The sequence below is a fragment of the Artibeus jamaicensis genome, unplaced genomic scaffold (assembly GCF_021234435.1).
Source record: "Artibeus jamaicensis isolate MK-2021 breed Jamaican fruit bat unplaced genomic scaffold, CSHL_Jam_final contig_1015, whole genome shotgun sequence".
In the NCBI taxonomy this organism is placed as follows: domain Eukaryota; kingdom Metazoa; phylum Chordata; class Mammalia; order Chiroptera; family Phyllostomidae; genus Artibeus; species Artibeus jamaicensis.
The window spans coordinates 15,166,712-15,192,071 of NW_026521194.1; the positions used below are offsets into that span (position 1 = coordinate 15,166,712).

The 25,360-nt window shown below is 40.2% G+C and overlaps 1 protein-coding gene across 1 annotated transcript in view; it reads left to right on the top strand.

The window, feature by feature from the left end:
* Nucleotides 1-558: 558 nt before the first annotated feature.
* The window catches only part of ACADL (acyl-CoA dehydrogenase long chain), a 34,404-nt gene continuing 9,602 nt past the window's right edge, over nucleotides 559-25,360 (top strand). Inside the window, exons 1-9 of the mRNA XM_037166007.2 lie at nucleotides 559-684; nucleotides 6,416-6,571; nucleotides 10,263-10,400; nucleotides 11,691-11,855; nucleotides 15,448-15,514; nucleotides 16,364-16,528; nucleotides 17,454-17,555; nucleotides 18,754-18,867; nucleotides 24,882-25,009. Coding sequence (XP_037021902.2) covers nucleotides 608-684; nucleotides 6,416-6,571; nucleotides 10,263-10,400; nucleotides 11,691-11,855; nucleotides 15,448-15,514; nucleotides 16,364-16,528; nucleotides 17,454-17,555; nucleotides 18,754-18,867; nucleotides 24,882-25,009 — 1,112 coding nt within the window. The 5' untranslated portion in view covers nucleotides 559-607. The remainder of the gene's footprint in view (nucleotides 685-6,415; nucleotides 6,572-10,262; nucleotides 10,401-11,690; nucleotides 11,856-15,447; nucleotides 15,515-16,363; nucleotides 16,529-17,453; nucleotides 17,556-18,753; nucleotides 18,868-24,881; nucleotides 25,010-25,360) is intronic.

Consider the following 25,360-nt stretch of genomic DNA (forward strand, 5'->3'; position numbering starts at 1 on the left):
AAAAGAAAGTGGCAAAACGTGAATTCAAATCAAATGCTATTGGAGAACTGAACTAATGAGTTTGATTTGCATACTGAATATATTTATAACTCTTTTCCAGAAAGTGGTCGCTAATTTTTGCCAGAAAAAAAACAGCACAAGTCTTTGAAACTAGTGCTTGTGTAGTTGTCTGTGCAAAGTGAATCGATTTTCAATGTTGAAAAAAATACTTTTTGTGGGCTTGTGTGTGGGTCCATTTCAAAGCTAGGAGGCTTACTTCTGTGTCTCAAAGCAGTTCATGAATTCTCAAAAGAACTGCTTAGATGAACTAGCTAGAATTCTGCAGAGCAAAGGAACAAACGGTTTTGCTTTAATTCTGTAGAACTCTGAAGAGGGACGTGTTGCAACCCTTGGCAACGCCCCCAGGGGCGAGCCTGGGGTGTCTGGGTTGCAGGGTGAAGCTCCGACAAGGCGCTTGGGTGCTTTCAACTTCGGAGCAGCCAGTCATTTTCGGGGTGGGGCTGCATAGTGGGAGGGTCCCCGCTGACAGCCCGCCCACCGGGTGTCCCGCCCTCGGGTCCCCCCGAAAGTCACGTCCTCCGCCCCGCCTCTCTTCATCGTCCCAGCCATGGCTTCACGCCTTCTCCGAGGGTCCCTGCGCCTTTGGGGCAGCCGGTGTGCGCCGCGTCCCCCGCATACTGCGAGGTGAGTGCCCCCCGCTCCAGCTGTCCCTGCCCAGAAGGCTGCCTGGCCTGGGCAGCGGGAGCCACCCCTCCTGGGGACTGGGAACCAAACAGCCTGTACACGAGGGGTGGCAGCTGCCAGGGGTGGCAGTTGCCGCGGGGACTAGGGCTAGGCCATGGGGACCAGAGAGGGTGCAGAAGGGTCTGGGGCCGGGTGGGAGCTACTGGGACTGTCAGAGGGCAGGGCCGAAAGGCGGGTGTCACCAAACCCTGTCTCCCTGCTCCACCCCAGCGGATCGGCTTCTGCGGTTGACGCAGGAAGCAGGCGCAGTGGTCACCCCTGGGCGTTGAGCGCGCGCTGACTTCAACATGACACCGGTGGCTGAAGGCAGCATACCCGTGAACTAGGGGGGTAGGACTTCCGCGGCCTTGCAGATTCAGAGCAAGCAGGCCTGGAGAAGTCACTCTGGGACAGGAGATAACCTGGCACAGCCCATTACTTGAGGACAAGGACATTACTTAAGACTTACGAACAAATGCTTTAATTAATAAAACGTGGAGGAACTCGTGGAGACAGTGTCTAAATGGCTTGATGACTGTTAAGGTAGTGTTTATGAGGTCACATCTTCAGATACCGGGGTCACACATAAAATCCATTCATTGGTAAACAGGAATCTGGGGGGATTCGCTATCCATGGGGGTAACCGGACAGATAAGTTAGCTCCTTACAACACTGTGGTACTCAGATAATTGGGGACCAGGGAGACAAATTCCTGCTGTTCCTGAAGAGGGCGGGGCTGGCTCCACGCTTCACGGAGAAGGCACACTGACTATAGGAGACACGTACATTTTTAAGCTCTTCTCAAAAGCTTCGTGAGACAGTGATCCTCAAATTTTTTTGATGTCAGAGAGGCATGTTAGTAAGAAACTAAGAAAATTCCGAGGCAAGTGGAGTGGGGAAACTGAGACAGATAGCTAAACAAACTAGCAGAACAGTATATAGCCAGAAGAATTTACACCCACCAGGTGGAAAGCCCTGGGTGCCCGGCAATGGGCAAAACTGGCACCCACCTCACACCACCTCCCCCCACCCCAAGGGAGGACTTTCCTCCTCTGGCACATTGCTGGCCCAGTCATGTGATTTAGACTCCCTGCCCTAGCGCTGACCAATCGGTGGGGACTGTGACTCTGGAAGGGCACACTTGGTAAAGCTGATAAATATTCTGTTGAGATGCTCCTCAAAGACTTTCCATGAATCCCAGCACTTAAAACCCTCACATCAAAGACCAGCCCGAGCTCTCCTAAACTCTAAAGGTCCCCATGAACCTCGCGCCGCACCCAGGGGGGCAATGGGCGTCATCGGCTGGTCCTGGGCCAACCCCCTGAACTTTTTTCTGACTCTCCAGTGAACTGATGCAGCCCTCTCCTAGGCTCATTTCTCTCCTGAAAACGTTTTCAAAGAACCAAAGCAGCCCTGCCTAGTCTCTCCGGTTGCCTCCTGTCACAAGCGTATGTTTGTGATACAGTCTTTCCTATAAGTCAGCTTGGCAACTGCTTGGCTGGCTGCCTGCTGAGCAGCCTGGCACCGAGGAATAGGCCAGAGCCAACACAAGGTAGTTATGCTATTCACTCAGCTCTTATTGAATGCAGGGTCACTCAAAGTAGAACATCAACATACATTAATACCCTATTCTCATTCTAACCATCTAAGAGAAATGTAACATACAAATGTAGCAATCAATGGGGGATGATGAACCTGAGTCCCAGTATCTCAGTCTGCGGGTCTGAGAAACAGCACGATGGGCAAGGATCTCCTGAGGCAGCTGGGCACGTGAAGTCCTCAGTCCAGCAGGGCAGAACCTCTGGCAGCAGATGCCAAGGGAGATCAGCGCGGTGTGGAGCAGCACCCTGGTGTGTGGAGCTCGGCGGTCTCAGCAGTGGCCTGGAGCCTGCCTCAGTTATACCGTGAAAGTGGTGGGCTCCACCCTTCTGGGTCTTCAATAAATGTCTCGGCATCCCAAATGCCAAGTGGGGAATTTGCCCAGGAGCCTATGGGACATACATGGCTGTTTTGCTTGACACCCCTTCTGGCAAGTAGGGAATTTTCCCAGGAGAGTACCTATGAGTGGCCCTGATCTGTACACATGGCTACTCTGACCATGTGTGCAGATACCTTAGGTGTCTCCTTGCCAGATGTGTTTACTCTTACTTAGGTAATTTTCTTCTTGAATCAAAGTGTCATGGCTGACTGTCAGCTGTTTTAGTTGACATAATGGACTTCAGTTTGTTTTATGTGTTTTAGGCTAACTTGATCAGAAAAAAATGCCATTTTATTGGTCCTGTTCTCCACACTTCTTTTATCCTAGGCCCTTCCTGGTTTCACTGTCTCCAGCTTTCTGTCACCCAGACTCATTTTGTGAAATCTTTCCTATGCAATGCCAAGAACCCACACGCTACCAGCCGGCCTTAGGTGGAGCTGCTCTGGGCCTCTCCCCCTTCTGGTGACTTCAGGACTCCATTAAACTCTTGAAAATAGAGAATCTCAAAGATCTTCTGTTCGTGTGGGTTGTATCTATCAATATCAGCAGACGTCTGCAAAGCTGAGAAATTTTACAAGTACTTAGTTCATTTAAAAGTAACAAAAATAAACCCATTACATGTTAACATAACATTTTTATGAAAAATTACCCTCCCCCTCAAAATGAGAAGAGTCACATTGCCTAAGGCTTTTGCAGATCCCTTGATGTCCGGCTAGATAGAAGACAGCTCAATTCTCATCTGCTTCTGCATTAGGTCTATTGTGAATAGTTATTTTGGTTGAAGTATAGCAAGGAAATTTCTCATACAGAGAATGTTGGGAAAAGGAGGACCTCAGAGACCCTCTGGTTAGGTCAGGGATCATGCTGTTATTACAATAAGCTTCTTAAACTGGAATGCATGCATGTATGAATCACTTTAGGGAAATACAAGATCTGATTCATAGGTCTGGGGTGTGGTCTGAGATTGTGTATGTATAAGAAGCTCCCAAATGTTGCCAGAAGGGGAATCTCTCTCACCTTTATAATATAAATGGGGTTTGATAAAAGAAGAAGAAGAATTAGGGCCTAGCCTTAGGAAAACAATGCCCAGTTTATTCAATACAGATTTCCTGGTCTTCACAGGAAGAAAAGGGGCCCATTTATTCAGTACCGGTTCCTTGGACTTAAAGTAAGAAATGGGTGTTCCAACAAACTTGCCGCCAAATGTTTTGATTTTATGCCCTCTGCATATTCTCTCTAGAACACTTTTGACTGAATTGGAAGTCTTTATTCTTTCTGACACTTCTTTCTCTTTCCCGTGCGCTGGTATATTTTGCTTAGAAATATTCCAAAGGTTTTCTTAACATAACATGAGAAATAAAAATGTTAAGGTCCAGGCAGACTTCAATGTAAATTCTGCTCTTTTATTTACTAATTATTTTGGCAAATGATTCAGTGTCTTAAAGTACAAGTTTCTTAGCCTCAGCACATTTTTCCTTCTGGGGAAAAAATTCCCAAGTATGGAAAACCGGTATGGACAAAGGCATTCAGTACAGTTTTAGTTCTACTAGCAAGAAATTGGAACCAGTCACTTTGATGACGGGAAAGTATTTTTAGACTGTGTGGGGCAACAGGACGGTGCTCTGCACGGACCCTGCATGTCCGGGTCCCATTCCACCTGCCCTCACCCACTGTTCTTCCCGCTCTCCTCATTCCATCCACACTTGGCTTCCTTGCTCTTTGTAGAGAACAACGGATCGCATCTTGCCTCACAGTCTCTGCCCTAATTTCATTCTTACTCTAACATTCATTTATGCCTGCAATCTCCTTGACTCACTCTAGTGTCTCGGTTTGCTCAAACCTCATTTTCCTAATTTTCCTAATTCCAGCAACCCTGACTGCACTTTCATATGGTGACCTTTCCCTGCCTGGTTCCAGACACCCCCAGTCTGGTCCCTGTCCTCTTCTACAGGGCGTATTACCTTCTAATAGATTACATGATTTGTTTTTTAAGTTATTGATCATTTCTATTACTATTATTTCGTCTCCCCTGAACAGTGTCTGATACATAATAGGCATTCAGAAAGTATTCATTGATTAAGTGAATGAATAAGGCATTCAAAGTGATTTTGATGACAAGTAGCAACCAGAACATGTTTTTATAAAGACAAAAGGCAGATTGAGTGTAAAAATTGTAGTATTAAGTGTTCATAACTAAAGGTTACCATGTAAAAGGCGTCTCAGGGGCCTGCAAACCAAAAGATCGCGGTTCGATTCCCAGTCAGGGCACATGCCTGGGTTGCAGGCCAGTTCCTAGCAGGGGCCGGTTCCCAGCAGGGGACCCACAATTGGCAACCATACACTGATGTTTCTCTCCCTCTCTCCTTCCCTTCCCTTCTAAAGAAAAATAAATAATTTTTTTTAATTTCTTAAAAAAATAAAATAAAATAAAAGGCATCTCAGATTGTATTAACAAATTAAAACTCAATTAAAACAAATGTATAAAAGGTAAATGTAAAACAAAATGACACAAAGTGTGTATTAAGTGTATTAGTCAGCTCGGAGGGCCATAAAAAATACCATAGACTGGGTGGCTTGAATAACAGCAGTTTATTTCTCATAAATCTATAGGCTGAACAGTCCAAGATCAAAGTGCTGACCAATTTCATTTCCTGGTGAGGACTCTCTTCCTGGCTTGGGGGCACTTTGATTTAGACTTATACCCAAATTGGCTCTATAATGCAACAATAGCATCAACATAGTCTACATCTTATACACTCACTATGTGAAATTGTATCATCCTGGATCAAATATTAATTTGGAGGGGTTTGCATAATTGTAAACATTTTACATGACATGAAGACTTAAAAGTGTGATTTTACTGTAATATCTGAATTTTACATAATTCAAATCTACATCGCTGACAACACTGAAACCAGGAAAAACGACCCACAGGCCGGACTGCCTGCCTCCACAAAAGCCAAACTCAACTGCTGGTGAGAAGCAGTTTTATTTCAGTGGTTGGCAACCCGAGAAGATGGCAGGCTCAGGCCTCAAAAACCATCTTCCCATCTCTGGCCGAACCAGCGATCCTTATAGGGAATTGATGGGAATTCCTAGGGGAGAGTGCAGACATGCAGATTCTCTTAAGAAAAGGAATTGGAAGTGAGAAGAGGGGTCTGAAACAGTCATGCATTTCCCACCTGGGCTCATTCTTCTCATTCTAATATTATGTTGCATCGTCCGTGGTTCATTATTAACATGTGCTCCTCATTCCAGGAACTGGTTGTTTCAACAGTAACCAGAACTGGGCCAGACGGAACATATAAATCTGGTTAAAAGCATGAGGTTAATGTTACACTTTGATTTCTTAGAGACCATACAATTTTGATCACTAGACTAGTTATTTTCAATCACAGTCACACTATTTTACCTCAACTCACACTTAGAGTTAGTTCTAGGCATGATTTCCTGTTTTAATGGATTTGGAAATGAAAAGATCATTTAAAAAAGGGTAATTACTTCTTAATCTCATCCAGGTAAGGAAGATCCTATCAAAAGTGGTGATGCTCAAATTAGAACAGGTTTGTCAAATTTCACATTCTTTCTACTTGCCTCTAAAGTGTCTCTGAAGAAAAAAATCAAGATTTTTCCATGTTGTCCAGTGGCATTCATTTTGGTATGAAGAGAAACAATTCACTTAATTTTCTTAATGTATGTGTATATATTTTTAAGATGTTCTCATTCTGGAGGGGAAGAACGCCTTGAAACACCTTCTGCTAAAAAATTAACAGATATAGGAATTAGAAGAATCTTCTCTTCTGAGCATGACATTTTCCGGGAAAGCGTAAGGAAGTTTTTTCAAGAAGAAGTGATTCCATATCATGCAGAGTAAGTGGCACATTTCTCTTTAAGATGATATACCCTAAGAATACAATAAGGACCATTTCCTAGAACGCTGTGGAATGTTCTATAGAAAAAAAATAGCATGTTCAGTGCTCTATTAACTTTTTTGTTTTACTTTCCTCAGTATAATCCTATAAGATTACAAGATTTCTAAGCTAGTTCAAAAGCTTTATAAATGAAATTTAAAATATATAGATGGAGGGGCAGCACCTCCGTCCCCCTAAGCACAGTCACAATGGATCCCCTGGAAGCCCCAGACCTGGCGCCGAGGCCAGTGGTGGGGGCCCTTGTGAGAAAGGGAGAGGAGCAGGAAACCCTCAAGGGTGCAAGGCCATGGCCACCACCATCTTTTCCCTTTGGGAGCCCCCTTGTGCCACACGCAGCCCAGGGCACATGGGCCGTCTCATGGGCACAGTTCTCGGGACTGCCCCTGTTCACCCCTCACTGGCTCTGTCAGGGCCAACTCAAGCTGAGGCCCATCACTCGGACCCTGACACACCCTGGGGACCCTGCAGTGTGTCCTGCTGCTGAGCAACTTATCTAAGAAAAAGATCAAAAATATGAACAGTGCAATGACATCAAACTCACAAGTATCAACAACCAAACCTAAAAAAAAAAAAAACAGAAATAAAAACAAAAACAAACTAAGCAAACAATTAGAACAGGAATAGAATCACAGAAATGGAGATCACATGGAGGGTTATCAGTGGGAAGTGGGAGGGGCAAGAATGGGGGGAAAGCTACAGGGAATAAGAAGCATAATAGGTAGGTACAAAATCAACAGGGAGAGGTTAAGAACAGTATGGAAAATGTAGAAGCCAAAGAACTTATACGTACAACCCATGGACACGAACTAAGCAGGGGGTGGTGAATGCAGGTTGGAGGAGGTGCTCAGGGCAGAAGGGAATAAAGCGGGAGGGAATGGGACAACTATAATAGCATAATCAATACAACATATTAAAAAAAGAAATTTAAAATATATAATCAAAAATATGAAAAGGGTCAAAAAGTAAAAAATTCCATTTGTAAAATAAATAAGTCATGGGGATGTGATGTACAGGATGATAACTGTACTTAACATTACTGTTACAGGCATAGACCCAAGGCAGGGCTCTCCCGCCCCAGCTTGTTTCTTGGTTCTTGCTTTGCTGGCAAGAGACAAATTCATGTGAGAGACAAACACGTACAGGGGAAATGAGATAGCGAGTTTATTTCTGAAACAGAGGCAAGCACTAAGGTAGTCAGAATGCCCTGCACGAGGAGGAAATAAAGCTTAGGAAGTTTGTTAATAAGTATGTTCTGCACACTTGAGCACCTGGCTACAAGGAGGCACCCAGCTATTCCACGTGCATCAACTATTTGGAGTTCAGATATTGTGTACTTTAGTCGGCCTCTGGGTTCCCCCTCCCCCTCCTCAGGCCTTTGAACTAATGCACTGTCACAAAGGCTTTTGTTTCCAGCTAGTGGAGAGGAAAACACAGGCTTTGAAGGGCTCGCCTCCTCCTGCACTATCACAGTTTTGCTGGTGATGTTCAGAATGCCTGGCCATCTTATCAGACCAGGCTCCGAACTGCTAGCTAGGTTAGTGAGCCAAACGTGTCCCCCTTTTGTTTCCAGCCTCCTGTTTTCGGTTCGTTATTAGATTGTAATGGTTGGGGCCCTGCTTTATTTCCCCTCCAGGTACTCATTCCTAGCTGCTACCTACAGTAACACTACTGTATTGCATATTTGAAAGTTGATCTTAAAAGTTCTCCTTACAAGAAAAAAATGTGTAACTGTGTATGGGGGGGGGCATATGTTAACTAAACTTACTGTGGTGGTCATTTTGCAATACATACAAATAATGAATTGTTATGTTGTACACCTGAAACTAATACAATATTATATGTCCATTATATCTCCATTTAAAAAATTGCCCTAGCTGGCATGGCTCAGTAGATTGAGCGTCAGCCTGCGAACCAAAGAGTTACTGGTTCAATTCACAGTCCGGGCACATGCCTGGGTTTTGGGCCATATCCTCAGTAGGGGGCACTCAAGAAGCAACCACACACTGATGTTTTGCTCCCTCTTTTTCTCCCTCTGTTCCCCTCTGTAAAAATAAATAAATATATTTCTTTTTATCTTTATAAAAATTTTAAAATTTGTAAATTGATCTAAGAATAATACTTTTGCAAACTGGTTAAGTGGCAAGAGAATATTAGTCAGTTCCCTAGTATTTCTTTTTCTGCTTCCTGAGTGAATTAAAATACATATAAGCTCAAAAGGCCAGCATGATGCGAATCTTGGTAGGGAACTGGCCACCTCAAAGTATTTTTTATTACTGGATGAGATTAATTAATTAGTAATGATCACCAACTTTATTAACCAAAAATTGTCACTTTTTTAAAACAGGATTTTTTCATGTTTCCAAAAAATTTATTCAATGCCGGGACTTTCCTACAATTGAAATGGTTTTCAAAAATTATTTAGAAATAGCTTTCATTAAGTTTTTATTAATACTTTTTGGTAAGACTTGGTAAAACTAGCTAAACTCTGATGCTATGTATACTAGTCTTTGGTGAAAAGTAATGAGGTTCTTAAAGACAAAGGAAATGTAGTATACTTCACTCTAAGGGAATTTTTTGTTCATTTATTTACTCTCTTAAATTTCATTCCAGAAAAATTGTTGGTGAGAACTTGAAGTAAAAATGATGAACGTTGACAAATTGGAGTCAATAATAACACAATTTTCAAAGCTATTTTAGTAGTATACAAAACACACCAAAACAGCACATAATAATCAAACTCTTTCCTTTAAAATTTCTTGAAGTATCTGTATCTACCTTTAATTACTACCTTCAAGTGCCAGTATCCCACTACCTACCACTTCAAAAAAGATTCTCAGGTTCTTGAATCCAGCCGGCCATATCTGTCCTCGTCATGTCATTTTTAAAGAAAAGCAGCAGTCACACCATCCTACCCAAACCTAAGTCCTTTCAGAAGTTCCTGTGACAGAGCCACACGGCGAGGCGCTTCTGCCTTCGTAGTTCCTACTTAGACTAGAACGATGCTGACGGCTCTGGTCAGTTTCTTTGTACGTGCTTATCCCGTAAGTTTAGCAGGGTAAGGAAGTACTCAGACGGCAGTTGTCTTTACAGGACAGGTTGGGCAAATGCCCTGACTATAGGATGGATACACCTAAGCTTGCTGCCTAAGATTATCAGCTGAGAGATGCCAAACCCCCAAATGTCAGGGGATGCAATTCAGAGGTCCAGGAAATAATATACAGGGAGAACAGGGGGCAAATGTGGCAAAAATAAGTGAGAAAGAGCATTTGCCTTGTGGCAAATACAAGGAGAAATAATAAAATAGTCAGATGAGACTGACTAAAGAACTTGAAACACGTGGTCATAAACTAAAAGGGGGAATGGTGGGGGAAGGGTGTGCAGGGTGGAGGGGAATGAAGGGGGGAAATAGAACTGTAATGGCATAATCAATAAAATATATTTTTAAAAAATAGTCAGATGCAAATAGGAGGAGTCAGAGGCAAATAGAAGGGCGTGGAAGATGTCAACAGCACTTACCTTGAATTACTAATCAAGTGTACTTCCACACAACATTATTCATGAATTTTAGTTGTAAATTTTAAAAATAATATAAAAAAGCTTTTCTGACTTTAAAATGTTGTCATCTGCAGATGGGAGAAAGCTGGAGAAGTGAGCAGGGAGCTGTGGGAAAAAGCTGGGAAGCAAGGGCTGCTCGGTGTCAATATCGCAGAGCAACACGGTGGCATCGGTGGGGACTTGTACTCCGCAGCTCTTGTTTGGGAAGAGCAGTAAGTACGGGGTATTGGAAGTCCAGGCTTGTTTGTAAGCACACTGCTCACCTTTCTGAGAGTATTGTAAATAATGCTTTCTAATCTTTTTATGACACTGAGAATTCTGTATAAAATGTAAAGGTTTACATCACCCATGTAGTCTTGCACATTTTTTAAATGTAGGAAGGTAGCGAAACCCCCTTTTAAGTTGTCTAAACAGGTAGCTTCATTTCTACTTGACTCATTTTGTTATTTTTCTCTATTTTAAAAAGTTATGCAAAAAATAATAGAAGAGTGGAAATATTTTCATTAAATGTAATAAAAGTTTCAAATATAAGAACAAATAAAGATTTTAGTTGATAAATGGGCAAAAGAGTTAAAACAACAATTCAGCAAAAAAAGAAATGCAAGTAGGTTTTTTAGATGAAAAAGTCCATCCTTACTATCAATCAAATACAAATAAAATTAACTGAGATATATCACTTTGATTATCTACAAAAGTTAGTGAAAACAAAAATTTATAACACCCAGTGCTGACAAGGTTGCAGTGAAAATGACATACTCCTGAACACTTGGTGGCATGATGCAGTAGAACAATAAATGTTTCAGGGATTAAAAGTATAGATGCTTATAAAAATGAAAATATTCCTGCTCTTTGATCTAGGATACTGCTTCGGGGAATTTATCTTAAGGAAATAATTTGATAGAAAAATAGGAGCTATGTAGAGAAATAATTATTATGTTAGATCATAAACCCCAAATTTGGAGGTAGTCTAAATGTCTGGCAGTGGGAGAATGAAAAGGCAAATTATAGTACACAAGCAATTTGTAATTTTGTGTAGGTATTTCAGATTATTATTATGACAACTAGGTAAAAAAATAGGATTTTCTCATATAATTTAAAAAGAAGACAGCTAAGTACAAAATTCATGCCACAACTACAGCTATATTAGAATAGATTGTTATGGTAAAGGTAATTTGATAAAATGAAATTAGTTGCTATGTTAGGGTGATACAGTTGTAGTTCATTAACATTTTTAAATGTTTTATCTGTTAATTTACTGTTAAGTGTTCATCAAACTTTATTAGAGTACTGTTATTATGTTAGAACCAGAAAATAAAAGGGCAGTAAAAACTAAGAGAGAAAACCTTCAGGAACTTTGTAGGTTTGGGGAAATACATGCTGTTATAACACGAAGACCTTTAATATTGTATTGTTGGGTTTTTTTTCATTGAAAATTGGAGAAACTAAAAACAGAACAAGCTGACTATTTTGTGCTTTAATTTCTCTTCTTTTTTTTCCCTAAGAGCCTATTCAAATTGCACGGGCCCAGGTTTTAGTCTTCACTCAGACATTGTCATGCCCTACATTGCAAACTATGGCTCAAAAGAACAGATTGAGCACTTCATCCCCCAGATGACTGCAGGGAAATGTATTGGCGCCATAGCAATGACGGAGCCCGGGGCTGGAAGGTAAATGAACATGCAATTGGTTTTGAAGACTAGGAGGCAAAGCTCCGCCAGCAAATATTTGTCTCAGTACTTGCTTTATACAAAACTCTGAGCAATATGCTAGGAGGAATACAAATATGAACACAGCATCATTTACACCTTCAGAGAACTTCAAACTCCAATGGGAAAATAAGGCCTTATATACAAACAGCAATAAAGCAGGTTGTAATACTTGCTGTATTTGAGATATTATTTACATAAGGTAATGCAAATAAAATGATAGGATGTGTGTTGCATTTTGGGCAGGATGAAATTTAGATGCAGTGTGACATGCACAAGGGAATGTTTGGCCTGCTATTAAAATACGGACTTGAAACTCTGGAGACATGCGGGAATGGCCGCAGGTTTTAAAAGCCAATCATAAAAATGAAGAAGTTTTTTTCAGTCATTTGACAGTTACTTGGTAAGACCCTTCTATGTGCCGTGTATACAGTGGTGAACAAAGCAGATGCAGCCTATGAGCTTATTAAGGAGAATGAGAAGAAACAAATAAGCAGATATAGTCACAAGTGTAAATTGTGATGAGTTCTATGAAGAAACAAGAGACTATGTCACATAGAGATTAATGGTGCCTATGTGTTTGGTAGGGAAGGGAAAAACGAATTGAGATAGGAGTGCTAGAGAAAGCCTATGAAAAATGATTATATTTGCACTGAGATCTGATGAATGAGAAATCACTGGTTATTCCAGAATGACTGGCTATGTCACAGGGTGGAACTGGATTCCGAGGGGTAAAGTGAAAGGGTGGAAAGCTTGGGTATCATATTTCCCTTGAACTTGCAGCCTCCCCAAATGTGGCAGCAGAGACAGAAGAGTTGAGTTTGAAGGAAATCTATACATCTCTGTCATGAGCACAAGTGGGAATGAGTCTGAAAAGGCAACAGGATTGGAGTGAGAAGTTAGTAATGTCAAGGCCACAAAAAAGTTGAGAGTTGAGAAAATGTCGTGGCAGTCTGTGGGGAATGTGTTGATTGTGACTTCAGCAGAGAGGAAGTAACTTGGGAAGGAGTGATGTGGGTAGTGAGAAAACAGGCAAAGGATCCAGACTAGTCTTCTTCGGAGTTGGCTGGTGAAAGGAAGTAGAGAGGGAACAGGAGTTTGACAAGCCAGAGTGGTAAGGGAAATGATTTGTGTCTAAGAAAACAGCAACGTATAGACCCATGGGAAACAGGCAATGGAGAGGAAGAAGTGAAAGATGTGGCAAAGCAGGATTAAAAATCTAAGGCTTGTTTCTGCAAACATCAGGCCCTAATGTTTTAGATTTTCTCTTTCAATACTGCCATTTATTTTTAAATGTTCTAATATTTCATAGTGCCACTTGGCAATATGTTTCCATTATGTTTATACCTCCCAGGTAGAAACCTATCATTTCAGGCCAATATTGATACTTAATTTTGCCAAAATAAAAGGGTTTTTGCTTACTTCTTTTGCCTAAAACTGTTACCTAAAAAAGGTAGGAATTTAATCTTTTTTTTTTTTTGCTTTTAAGATAATTGTCTAAGATAACTGGCTGACAGCCCAGTATTTTAATGCATCATACTGTTTCAGTTCCAACCGACTGCATGGTTGTTCTGAGCTAGAGGCAACAGGATAATGGAAGATCTTGATGTATCCCTAACTTAACTCATGCAAACAAAGGCTTGCTTGATTTTTGTTCACTTAAATTTTCTGTCCTTATCTGCAGTTATACAATCGTGAAGGAAAGAGAATAAGAATGAAGAGAAAAGAGGCAGATTTGGGGGGAAGTTTGGTGAGAGTAATGGAAAGATAGCCAAGGAGTTCAATATTTAGAATCAAGAAAAGGGGCTATGTGGCTAAGAGAATGCAAAAATGGAGAAAAGCTACATGTGAAGATGATTGGGGTTTAGAGGGATTACAGTGAGAAATAAAGACAAGGCATGTGGCCCTGGCTGGTGTGGCTCAGTAGATTGAGTGCTGGCCTGCAAGCCGAGGAGTTGGCGGTTTCATTCCTGGTCAGCGCACATGCCTGGATTTCAGGCCAGGTCCCCAAGTCAGGGGCTTGCAAGAGGCAACCAACTGTTGTGATGTTTCTCACACATCAGTGTTTCTCTCCCTCTCTTTCTCCTTCCTTTTCTCTTTCTCTAAACACAAATAATATATATATATATTTTTTTTTTAAAGAAAACACATATGAGAGGGGAAGAATAAAGAAGATGAGACATGGTTCATTTCACCTGCTTTCAGAGATGGCTTGGCCACGCTGTCTTCTTGCTTTGATTTGGCCTTCACAGAAAAAATGTTGAGTTTGCTGGCAAAGATCCAAGGCTTCACTGGGTCTTTTCCCTTCCACAGACATAAGGGACCCCATTTTGTATAATGACGCATATTTGTATAATACCTTAACATTTCATAGGCTTCCACGTTGATTTGGCTACCATAATAACCTGTATAAAACGCAGAGATGGTGTGATTCGTATGTAAAGATAACCCACTTCTTGCCTCTTGCATCTCCTGGTGGCTGACGACATCCATTGCCCTGTGATCTCATCACTCCAGTGTCTGCGTCTGTTGTCACACCTCCCCTCCTCTTCTGTCTTTGTACTCTCACCTGCCTCTCTTTCGTAAGAACATTTGTGATAGCATTTAGGGCCCATTAGACAATCCAAAATAATCTCCCTGTCTCAAGTTAACACAACTGCAAGACCCTTTTTCTATATAAGGTGGCACTTGCAGTTTCCAGGGATGAGGACCTGCCATCCTTGGGGGTCATTAGTCATTATAGGATATTTTGAACTGGAAGCTACTTCAACAATAGGAGGTTGTTTTAAAAAAAAATCAGTATAAATCTATAGGATGAAATTCTATGCTGCTATTAAAATTTATAGAAAACCTTTGGATATAATTAGGTCAAAATCACACATATGGCTCCATTTTTATGTGTACAAAATACATGTATTTGTATATCTGTTTCCATGGAGAAATACTGAAAAAGTGTATTTTTTAAATGTTCATTCCAGGATGTAAAATATTTACTAAATTATTTTCTCCTTTGTCTAGAATATTGTCTGTATTTTTATATTTTAATTATGAATATTTGTTTATAGTATTAAAGATATTAATTTTATATTTAGAAAAAATAATCTAGTTTGAGATGAAGCTTGTTAGGGGAAGTGACATTTGAAACAGCCCTTTAAATAGCCAAGCTTTTGATCAACAGAGGAAGGGGAAGGAACCAAGGCGAACGGAGGCAGGCAAGTGTGTGGAAAACAGTCTCAGGGATAAGATGGGCCTTGAAAACTCACCTGAGTCCAATGTAGGGTCTCGAATGCTAGTTGGGCCTTGTTATGCTCTATAATATCTGACTAGTTTATGCAATCTTAAATCATATATTAATTTATATAAACGATTTTGAATATAATACCTTAGATATTTTTAGTGCATTTCGGTGAGAATTCCTAATATTAAAGGTCAATTTTACAATGGTGTAAACAGTTCAAATTATCATGTCATATTTACACTTACCTAAGAACACTGGCCTGATTCAATTTTTATTAATTAATGAATTTTTTAACCTTTTTTTTTACAATTCCAGTGATTTGCAAGGAATAAGAACAAATGCCAAAAAGGATGGAAGTGACTGGATTCTTAATGGCAGCAAGGTGTGTGAGCAGGGGCTTCCAAAGCCTTTCCTCCAGAGTCTTGCCATAGCAACCGTGACTCGAAGGCTGCTGAGTAGTGGCTCCACCATACCTAGGGAGACGCACGCAGGGACTGAGATTACTTGAGTTCACACAGGAGTTGAGTTGCTGTGTTTCGCCAACAGTTAGAATTTTGCAACTGTTATATAAGATCTCTTCCATTTCTCTGTTCCATTTGCATGCCTCCTCACTAATATAGAAGATACTAGTTTAGATTTCAAACAATCTTCATCAAGCCAGAAAAGGAGAAGGTAAGGCTCACTCCAAACAAGGAGCAAACAATAGTTAATAAATTTGATGTTGGTAAGCAACTGGGGAAAATGCTTCCTCTATAAATACCACGAAGCATTTCCAAAGATCGTCGGAGAGGAAGATATCTTTGATAGCATTTGAAAGCCCTTCAGGCCTTCTGAGAGCACATCAACCCACTGATAAGACTGGAAAGTTTAAGAGTAAATATATGCCTTAGAATCTCACATCGCTGATAGCAGAGGCTTTGGTTTACCTAAAATCATGTCTGCTACATACTCAGTAAATATATTTGTTGTTGACTGAGTGTTAAAAAAGAAGACGTTCATTTTCTGTAAGGCCTGCATAAGCTTCATCCTTTGAAACTTTGGGTTATTTTCCTTTTACATATTAATAACCTTATGTAAAAATAATTAGTGGTCCAGCTACTTGGATGGAATACAGAGAGAGTTATAAAGCATGCACTGTCTTTAGTCTTCTTGACTGTACCTCCCCCCAGCCTTGACTTGCACATGGACTTGGATTACTGTGGAGCATCACAGTGTGCTTGGGGTTTTCCAGGTGTTCATTACTAATGGGTGGCTAAGCGACGTTGTGATCGTGGTCACAGTCACAAATCGTGAAGCTCGGTCTCCTGCTCATGGCATTAGCCTTTTTCTGGTAGAAAATGGAATGAAAGGATTTATCAAGGGACGAAAGCTCCATAAAATGGGACTAAAAGCCCAGGTAAGTCATAATATAAATCATATTCAGGTAATAATTAAGTTTACTCAATTTTTAAGAATAAGTTCTTGTGTATAAATAATTGAATAGCCCTGGCTGGTGTAGCTCAGTGGATTGAGCACGGGCCTGCGAACCAGACAATCGCGGTTCGATTCCCAGTCAGAGCACATGCCTGGGTTGCAGGCAGATACCCTGCAGGCCAGTTCCCAGCAGGGGACACACAAAAGGCAACCAAACATTGATGTTTCTCTCCCTCTCTCCTTCCCTTCCCTTCTAAAGATAAATAAATAAAATCTTCAAAAAAAATAATTGAATATACTCAATTATGCCTTATATAATAAATAGAATGACAGAAAGCACAATCATACCTTCCAATACTAAATTCCTAAAAAAAAATGCTTTTCAGAAGTGATCATGGATATTTATTCCACTGTTTGTGCAACTGTATCTTTTTCTGATGGTCGACAGTGCAAGTGAATCGGGATGTTTTAAATATCTGCTTTAGAAATGATTTAGAAATTAAATGGAAATTGGCCCTCTTTGAATTTGATTAAAGAAAATTATGAAATAAAAAAAGTACTTTTTCTATTATTCAGTAACTACTTTGTGAATTTTTAATTACTAAAACGAAAAAATAGTTAATATTCACTAGCAATGCTTAGTTCTCAGTGCCTACAAATCTGGACAGTATTGGAGCTAGAACAGCAGTGTAGTGTGGCGGGTAAGGCAGAAGTTCCAGAATCCGATGAACCTGGATTTGAATTCCTGGTTTACCCCTTACTGGTTGTGTTCATTAACCACTCCAGTTTGGCTCCCAGTTGTTGTGTTTTTTTGGGTGGGAGTGCGTTCTTAAATGGAAATATTCTCCTCGTTGGGTTCTTGTGAAATTTAAATAGGTAATGCTGTACTTAATTGTATGTCTCCTCAGGATACTGCAGAATTATTCTTTGAAGACGTACGGTTGCCGGCTAGTGCCCTACTGGGAGAAGAGAATAAGGGCTTCTATTACCTCATGCAAGAGCTTCCACAGGTGAGAAGTATTAAAGATTCTGTCTTTTGGTTAGATAATAGACTTGAATAAAGTAATACAGAACTATATAAACCCATGCATATAAAACTTGTAATATAGCCAATCATTGGACTATAATTTAAATGTAAAAAAATAGTTGTAGCCTAGATAAGTACATAACTGAACTTGGGGATATTCAGTCAATGCTTGTAAGTAGGGAAAATAGATATTTCAGTTCTGTGATTCCTTTTTGTAACAGTTTTAGCTTCGGAACCACAAGTCAAGAATTGTTATGTTTTTATAAGGAAATATCAGCCAAAACATCTGGCAGGTTTAAGAATATAATAGTACCTGGGAATCAAAGAGGAAAACTGTTAAGTCCAAACTAAGTAGTTTTAGCCACATAGGGTCAGCCCTCACATCTGTGTTTTTGGGGTGTGGCTGCTAAGTGATCATTAAGCCTGACATGCCAGCATAAGAGGCCACACTTGCTTAGAAATTGCCGTAGCACGAGCTAAAACATGAAGTTGGGGACTAGGAACACTAGCTAGGGCTAGGGACAATGGCATAGAAATGGAATATGAGCATTGTCCCACAGACCAAACAGACACCAGTTCAATTCACGGTCAGGGCGCATCCCTGGGTTGTGGGCCAGGACCTACAGGTCCCAGGTTGTGGGCGTTCGAGGGCATGTTGTGGGAGTTCTCTCCGTTTTTCTCCATCCATGCCCCTCTCTCTAAAAACAAGTAAATAAAATCTTTAAAAAAAGAAACGGAGTGTCAAAATCACCAGCAAGATGGAATTGAACTACCTGTGAATACTTTTACACTAATGTGCAGAATTTAACTACGCACTTTAAAATGTTGTTTTCCACAGATATTGCAGGGTACGTGCAAAGATCAGTAAGTCAAAACCAACGACTTCAGAATTCTTTTCTCATAGATGAGTCAAGAGAGGAGGGAATTTCATAAATCACACATATAGCTGCATATATATAGTAAAGACAATCAATTATAAACATAAAGGATTTGCTTTAGGGGGTTATTACAGATATGTCAAAATATTAGAAATCTCTGTAGGAGCCTTTTTTATAAACAGTTAAGAAACAAATTACTTGGAGTTTTCTAAGGATTATTTATGGGATTTATTATCATTGAAATCATGTGAAAACCACGTGCGTAATTAAAATAATGCTCAAGACTTAATTTTTGGGTTATAGGAAAGGCTTTTGATTGCCGAAATAGCAGTTTCAGCCAGTGAATTTATGTTTGAAGAAACCAGGGAGTACGTGAAACAGAGGAAAGCTTTTGGAAAAACAGTTGCACATATACAGGTAAGCTTGCTGTCATGGTTGAGTATTACACAACATCAATGACCCTTCTGAAATTGATCTAGATTTACTCCAAAACATAAATATGGAGGAAATCTCATTGAGGTGGTATTGGAGTCCACAGAATTGGATGAGATCACCAAGGAAGAGGGTATAGACAGTAAGACAAGAAGAGATCATAGGACAGAATCCTGAGAGGGGGAAAAAAAAGACAGAATTTAAAGGTGGAATTGGAAAGGAAGAGTCTACAGAGGCAACTGAGAATGAACACCTAAAAAAGAGAAAGCAAATCAGTTGAGTGTCACAGAAGCCAAAGGAAAAGAGAGTTTTAAGTAGGAGAAAGTGGGGCTAAAGCTGCTTGGAGGGAAAATAAGAGGGAGGTCAGAGTGGCCACTGGACGTGATGATGCAGAGGGGTTTTTGTAAGAGTCAGCAGTGGACTGGTGTCGGGACAGTGCCAGAGAGAGCAAGTAGAGGAAAAGTGGAAATGAGAAAGCAAAAGTATACTTATGGGAAGCAGCTCTTTCCTGAGTTGGCTGTGAATGGTAATTGGAGGGTTGAAATCCCCTCTTCAGAGTGAGAGGCTGAACTAACTAGAGAAAAATGGTAAGCCTGCTAGCAGTATGGAGGACCCAGATGAAATTATGGATCATGAATGTGTAGGGGTACCTTCTACTTTTTTGTGTAACAGTTTTCCGAAAAGGATTTAACTGCCTAGGTTCAGGCACAGAGAAAGTGGATGATGGTGTTTCATTAACCTTGGTTTGGCCGGCAAGCGTAAGGTGTTTTCAGAAGAACTCAGCATACGATGTCCATAATCACTGAATATGCCAATCAAATTTTAGACCATGTAGTGTCACCTTAAATGAAGGAGCAGTTTATAAACAAGGCGGCCATCAAATTGGTGAAACATTTCAACAGCAAAACACAAAAACAAAACAAAACCTGAATTTGAAAATCAACTCGAAAAGTTTGAAGTAGAATGATTTGGCTGAACACTTTGTGAAGGGGAAAGGGGAGATAAAACACTTTGGTAGCTTTTTAGAACCAGCATTGTAGAAATTAAGCTCAGTTGTGGTTTAACTTCTAGCACAGCTTCTTGCATACCAGTGGTCTACAGAAGTTGTAGTATCCCTCTCAGAAATATTCTCTTATGTGTCAGGTATAAATAATGTCACCTCAGGAAGCTCCTGTGAGGGTTAGATAATGTAATACACATAAGTGCTCAGAATATTGTCCAGCAAAGTAAGCATCCATTAAATTAGCTTCTCCACCCTCTTAAGTAATGTCGTCATCTACTTTGTTCCAATAAAGGGAGCTTTTTTTTTTTATCAACTTCTTGCTCCTGGTCTGGACCAGCTCCATGTCATTTTGGGACCCATTTGCTACCTATGCATTCATCAAGTTAACTTTTCCCATTCTGAAAAGACTTCTTTACATCCTAACTTTCTAATTGACATAACAGATCTACATACAGTTGTTCTGAATCTATAAAAGGAGGCACATACATAGCCAGGAAAACATTTTTAAAAAACCATATGATTTGACCTCCCTAGATATTATACTTTACATTCCTTTGCATTTATGTATTGCTGAGCTACACATATCAGTGATTCTCAATCACTGACCTCCTCCCCCAGGCACTGACAAAGGTCAGGGAAGGTGGTGAAGAGCCCTAGAGACCAGTGTTGTTAAATGTTCTGTAATTCAGAGATGCTTTGTATGACAACTAATTGTCTCAGTCAAGATGCCAGTAGTCTACTCACATACATGATTTATTCCTTTTTGTTTCACAGAGCAAATAGGCATTGATTGCCTTCTAAATTTTGTGTGTCAGAGGGAATTTTATACGTATGACTCTGGGAGGCTTCAGGCAATACAAAGAGAGGGATGCCACTGGGTAGCACCCTGTGACTTTCCCAGCCTTACCCGAAGTGGAATTAGTATTACTTGTTTCTGAAGTCCAGCTGCCAGCACTTTCACATCAAAAATATTTACTAAAATGCTCGTGCATTTAGACCTGTTTTGAATAATGTACAACATGAACCAAAAAGACGTATTTTTCCCCCTTGGAAATATACAATTCCTGTGCTTATGGAAGTCATATTAAATCACAACAAAGATGACTGTAATATTCCCCAGATTGTGTAGCTCAGCATGTTAAATGTGGTTTGATGTTTCCTAGACATTAAATGTGAGGGAAATATTTGTGTGTATGTGATAACAAAAAGAGAATAGTTTCAATCCCTTGCAAAGCAGGTGCCAATTTTGGTTGCCTTCCTTCAGAAGTAGTTTCACTAGGTAGCTTCACTAAAATTTCACTAGGTGACAGTAGCATTCTGCTTCCACCGGCATGTTAATTGACATGCGTAGTATCAGTTTCCATGTACATGCATGTTTTGAGATTTCTGAGAGATTTCTTCTAGTCTTTCTGATTTAGCTAGATAAGTACCTTTGAATAATATTTTAATATTCAATCTAGGAATTTAACGTATTCATAGAAGAATGACCAGCACATGTCTACACACCCTATTCTAGAGCTGGGCGCACTATAGTTCTAGTCATTGCGTTGAAATAGAAGACTTTTAAATGCCATGTTATACTTAGCTAAATATCATTTTATGAACCTATAACAATGAAGTTTTCTTTCTCTTTTTTATCCTTGAATTTTAAACATGGTGGTCCTCTCTAACCCTCCAGATGTGTTTCACAAAAATTTACTTTCTTTTTAAGATGGAGACCTACCATACTTAAGTAGTTATAAGTCTTCCATTTTCATTTATACTTTCTATAATTGATGTTAGGTCAAATTTTCTATTAAATAGACAATAAAACTGTAAAATTCAGATATTAAACAGTGATAATACTGTCATTTATCATTATTTTACATTGTGCCTATGTACCAGACACTGCTAAATGGATTGTCTCATTTTTTCACAGCAACTCTGTGTAACAACTATTATATTTATCCTTATTTTACAGAAAAGGAGATTGAAAGATAGAGAGATTAAGTAACTTGCCCAAGGTTATATCGATATTCTAATTCCAGAACCTACACTCTTAACTCAGAAGCTAGTTTTCTTACCCAGAAATTTAAGGTAGATAGATATTTTTCTTTTTCCTTCCCTTCACCCACATTCACCCATGTTCAATGAAGTGAAAATTTGGTGTTCTTCTCTAATGCAAACTTTAGTTATTTCCTGGGTAGTATGTGCTTTTAATTATTAGGACACAAAGTATTAGAAAAAGGAATAGAAGAAAAAAATAACACTTCTTACATTCCTCAAAAAAAAAAAAAGGAATATCCAATTCTTAAGGCCTTGAGTTTAAGATTAATTAACTATAAAATTAGATCGTGAACCCAAGATGATATTTTATATTTCAGGTGAAATATATGGGGGTGAAACAAATGGCATTGTATAAGTGGAATGCTAGGCTGGATTACTTTCTTTCTTTTTTTTTTTTTTGGATTACTTTCTGAGGGGTCTTCCAGTTGCACTGTTGTGAGAAAACTGTGCAAAAGTCTCTGCGGAGTATTTTGTCCTTCAGAACTCCGAGAAAGACTCCCTCTGGTTATCTGGCCTACTTGGGAACAAGTGAAATTTTTTTTAATGCTAGCTGCAGTGTGGTCTGGTGACTGTTAATGAATGTTAAAATATACTGCTATAAGCATGTTGATCATTCATGAAAGCATCTTGCTAATAATGTGTGGTACAATTAGGAGCTGCCATTCATTAGAGAATCATTTCTGAAGGTTAAGACATAGTGTCTGCAGTGAAGAGCAAAGATCAAGTCTGCGTAGTCATGCCCAACTCCATGCCAGTAACATGTAACTAGTTCATCTCTTTATCCCCAAGGAGTTAAAGTATGTGCTCTTAAAGACATCAGTTCCTTCAGACCTCCGGACCTCGCCAAATGTGCTGACACAAGAATTCTAAATGGGCCCCTCCTGGTCTGAAATTTAGCTTCAGCCTCCAGAATGCTAGCATTCCCACTGGAAGAGTTCTCATGTGAGAGAGTTGGACTTAGAGATCGTGCTTCTCCCCTAGACAGAATTCACAAATGTGCCATCCACAGGGGTGAGGCTGGGTCAAAAGTTTCTTGAGACTTGTCAGTTTCCCTCTTTTTTTCCAAATGAGGGGGCCTTGAGCTAAACCAGAAGTAGACTCAGAACTGAGTTTCAGGGACTTTTTTGGAACGTATATTCATCTGTGGTGCATGTATAGAAGAATATTTCCCCACTTTTTTTCCATTTCTTATTCCATCTTTACATTTTCTATGAGTAAACCTGAATATGTGGGGAGGGAGTGGGAAACTTTGTGCTGATTACTGGGTAGAGATTTGGCCTAATTAAATGAATAGAATGGAAAACAGAAAAAGTGAGAGAAAGACCAAGAAGAGAAGCAGCTTCTGATGTAACTCAGCACATTCTAATTTAGAGTCCAAGATGTATCAGTGGGAAAAGCATGGCATCAGCCTTCCCACTGCTTAGTTTTGGAATCACTAGATGCCAGCACCTCACCTGTTTCTAGAACAGGATACTAAGCCAAGGGAAAGGCTGTCAGTTGGGTTTTTCATTAGCACAGCAGTGATGTTGGAACATTTATGAGGAATCTGTCCATCAGAGCACCTGCTCCACCTGATACACCCTGGTCTTGACTGCTCCTGGGTCTTCTTATACTCCTTTTCTACTCTTTTCCAGAAATGGAAGTACCCAAACTTTCCCCACCACAATGATGCCAAAAGATTCAGTTTTGTGGTTTGAGAACTAATGTAACCAGTAGTAAAGACAGGCCAGCATCCTCTGAGAATCTGGTCCCCAAAACCTTCCTTTGAGAACTCAGTCCAAGTCATGGCTTTGGACTTGCCAGTGTATAGGAGGCATGCATTTAATTTCTAGTTTAAGTTTCACTGAGTCACCTTTGTCACTAACTTCCATTCCTTGTATTAGCTACAGTGAAGGTCTCACTCAAATATTCCACAGCACAATGACCAAGACTATTTCTACCTAAATTTCCATGAGGAATGTAGAGCCAGCTGACTATATAACTGGGCCTTGAATCTATCAGGTCAACTAATGTGATATATTTTTGGAGATTACCCAAAGTAGAAAGCCAGCACTTCAAATAAAATCCAGTTTCTGAAGGCAGTTCAAGAGTTGGTGCTAAGGAGACCACATGTATCCTTAAAGTTCAAGTCGTGAGAGCCAAGAGTCAGGAATGCAGGAAAATTTGATGGAAGCAAGAGCAGTGGAGAACGACTGAGGATGATCAGGATAGAAAGAGTACTCTTGGTCGTCTATAGCCAGTAGGAGGAGGTGTGTAGGTAGATTAGCATTGATAATTGCTCACCATTTGGTTCAAGTTAGACACTGCCAGACAAGCCATTAAGAGGAATAAGAAGATGGATGGGGAGAGGCAGCAGAGGTTGGGGGTGTGGACTCTGATCCATTGAGATCTCGATTCTGTTCCTCTTCTGCACTCTACAGACCTAGATTAAATACCGTGCAACATAACAAACATAACATATTTTTATGCTGTCGCTCAGGCTTGTTACTTTGTTACTTTATGCCAAGATAAAGCAGCAGAATTGAGAAGTGTGATTACTTAATTTCATTAATAGAGAAAACTTCATGGATTTCCATTGCGGAGGAAAGTCACTTTTCCACGGTTGCACCTAAAGGGCTGCACCACAAGATGGTGCTCTCTCATCAGTCATGGTGTCTTTCAGGACCGGCCCTAAATGGTCTGCATTGTTTCGTCTAAAACATATTTATGCATTTATTTGTGCATCTTTTCTTTTATTACAAGTTTCCTTAGCAATGATATGCTGTGGGTTTAAATTTAAGCTCTTTCATTAGCATAGGCCTGCTTTCAGGAGAGGAAAAAAAAAACCTAGGAACTCCACTTTTGGTTTGCTCGAAGAATCTTTTCTTATATAATTTTTGATATGCGAGGTGACTCGAAACATGCTTTTCTGCCACGTTCATTTTTATCTTTCATTTCCTCTACACCCCAGACGGTGCAGCATAAGCTAGCAGAATTAAAAACACACATCTGCGTAACCAGGGCTTTTTTGGACAGCTGTCTCCAGTTGCACGCAGAGAAACGGCTGGACTCTACCACTGCTTCCATGGCGAAATACTGGTATGTGTGCCGCGGCGATTAAAATGCGGTGTTTGCACAGACTGTTAGGGAAGTCGTCCAACTTTAAACTCGGCCTTGGGGGTCTTAAAGGGAGAAAGCTGTGTCGATGAAACTCGCGGTGCCAACCAACTTTGTAAAACAATGCTGAAAGGCCCCATTAGGCCTATTTATAATGTGCGAAAAATCACTCAAGTTGGTATTTAACGTTTAGTGTGCCATTGAAAATAAAACAGTAAGAGACTCAAGTAGGATGACTGAGTAGTTCGTTCAATTAAGTTTAATTTCAAATTATCTGCAGAGTGACACTTATAATGAGACCAAACACTTTCAGCAAAACTTAAGAGTCCTGAA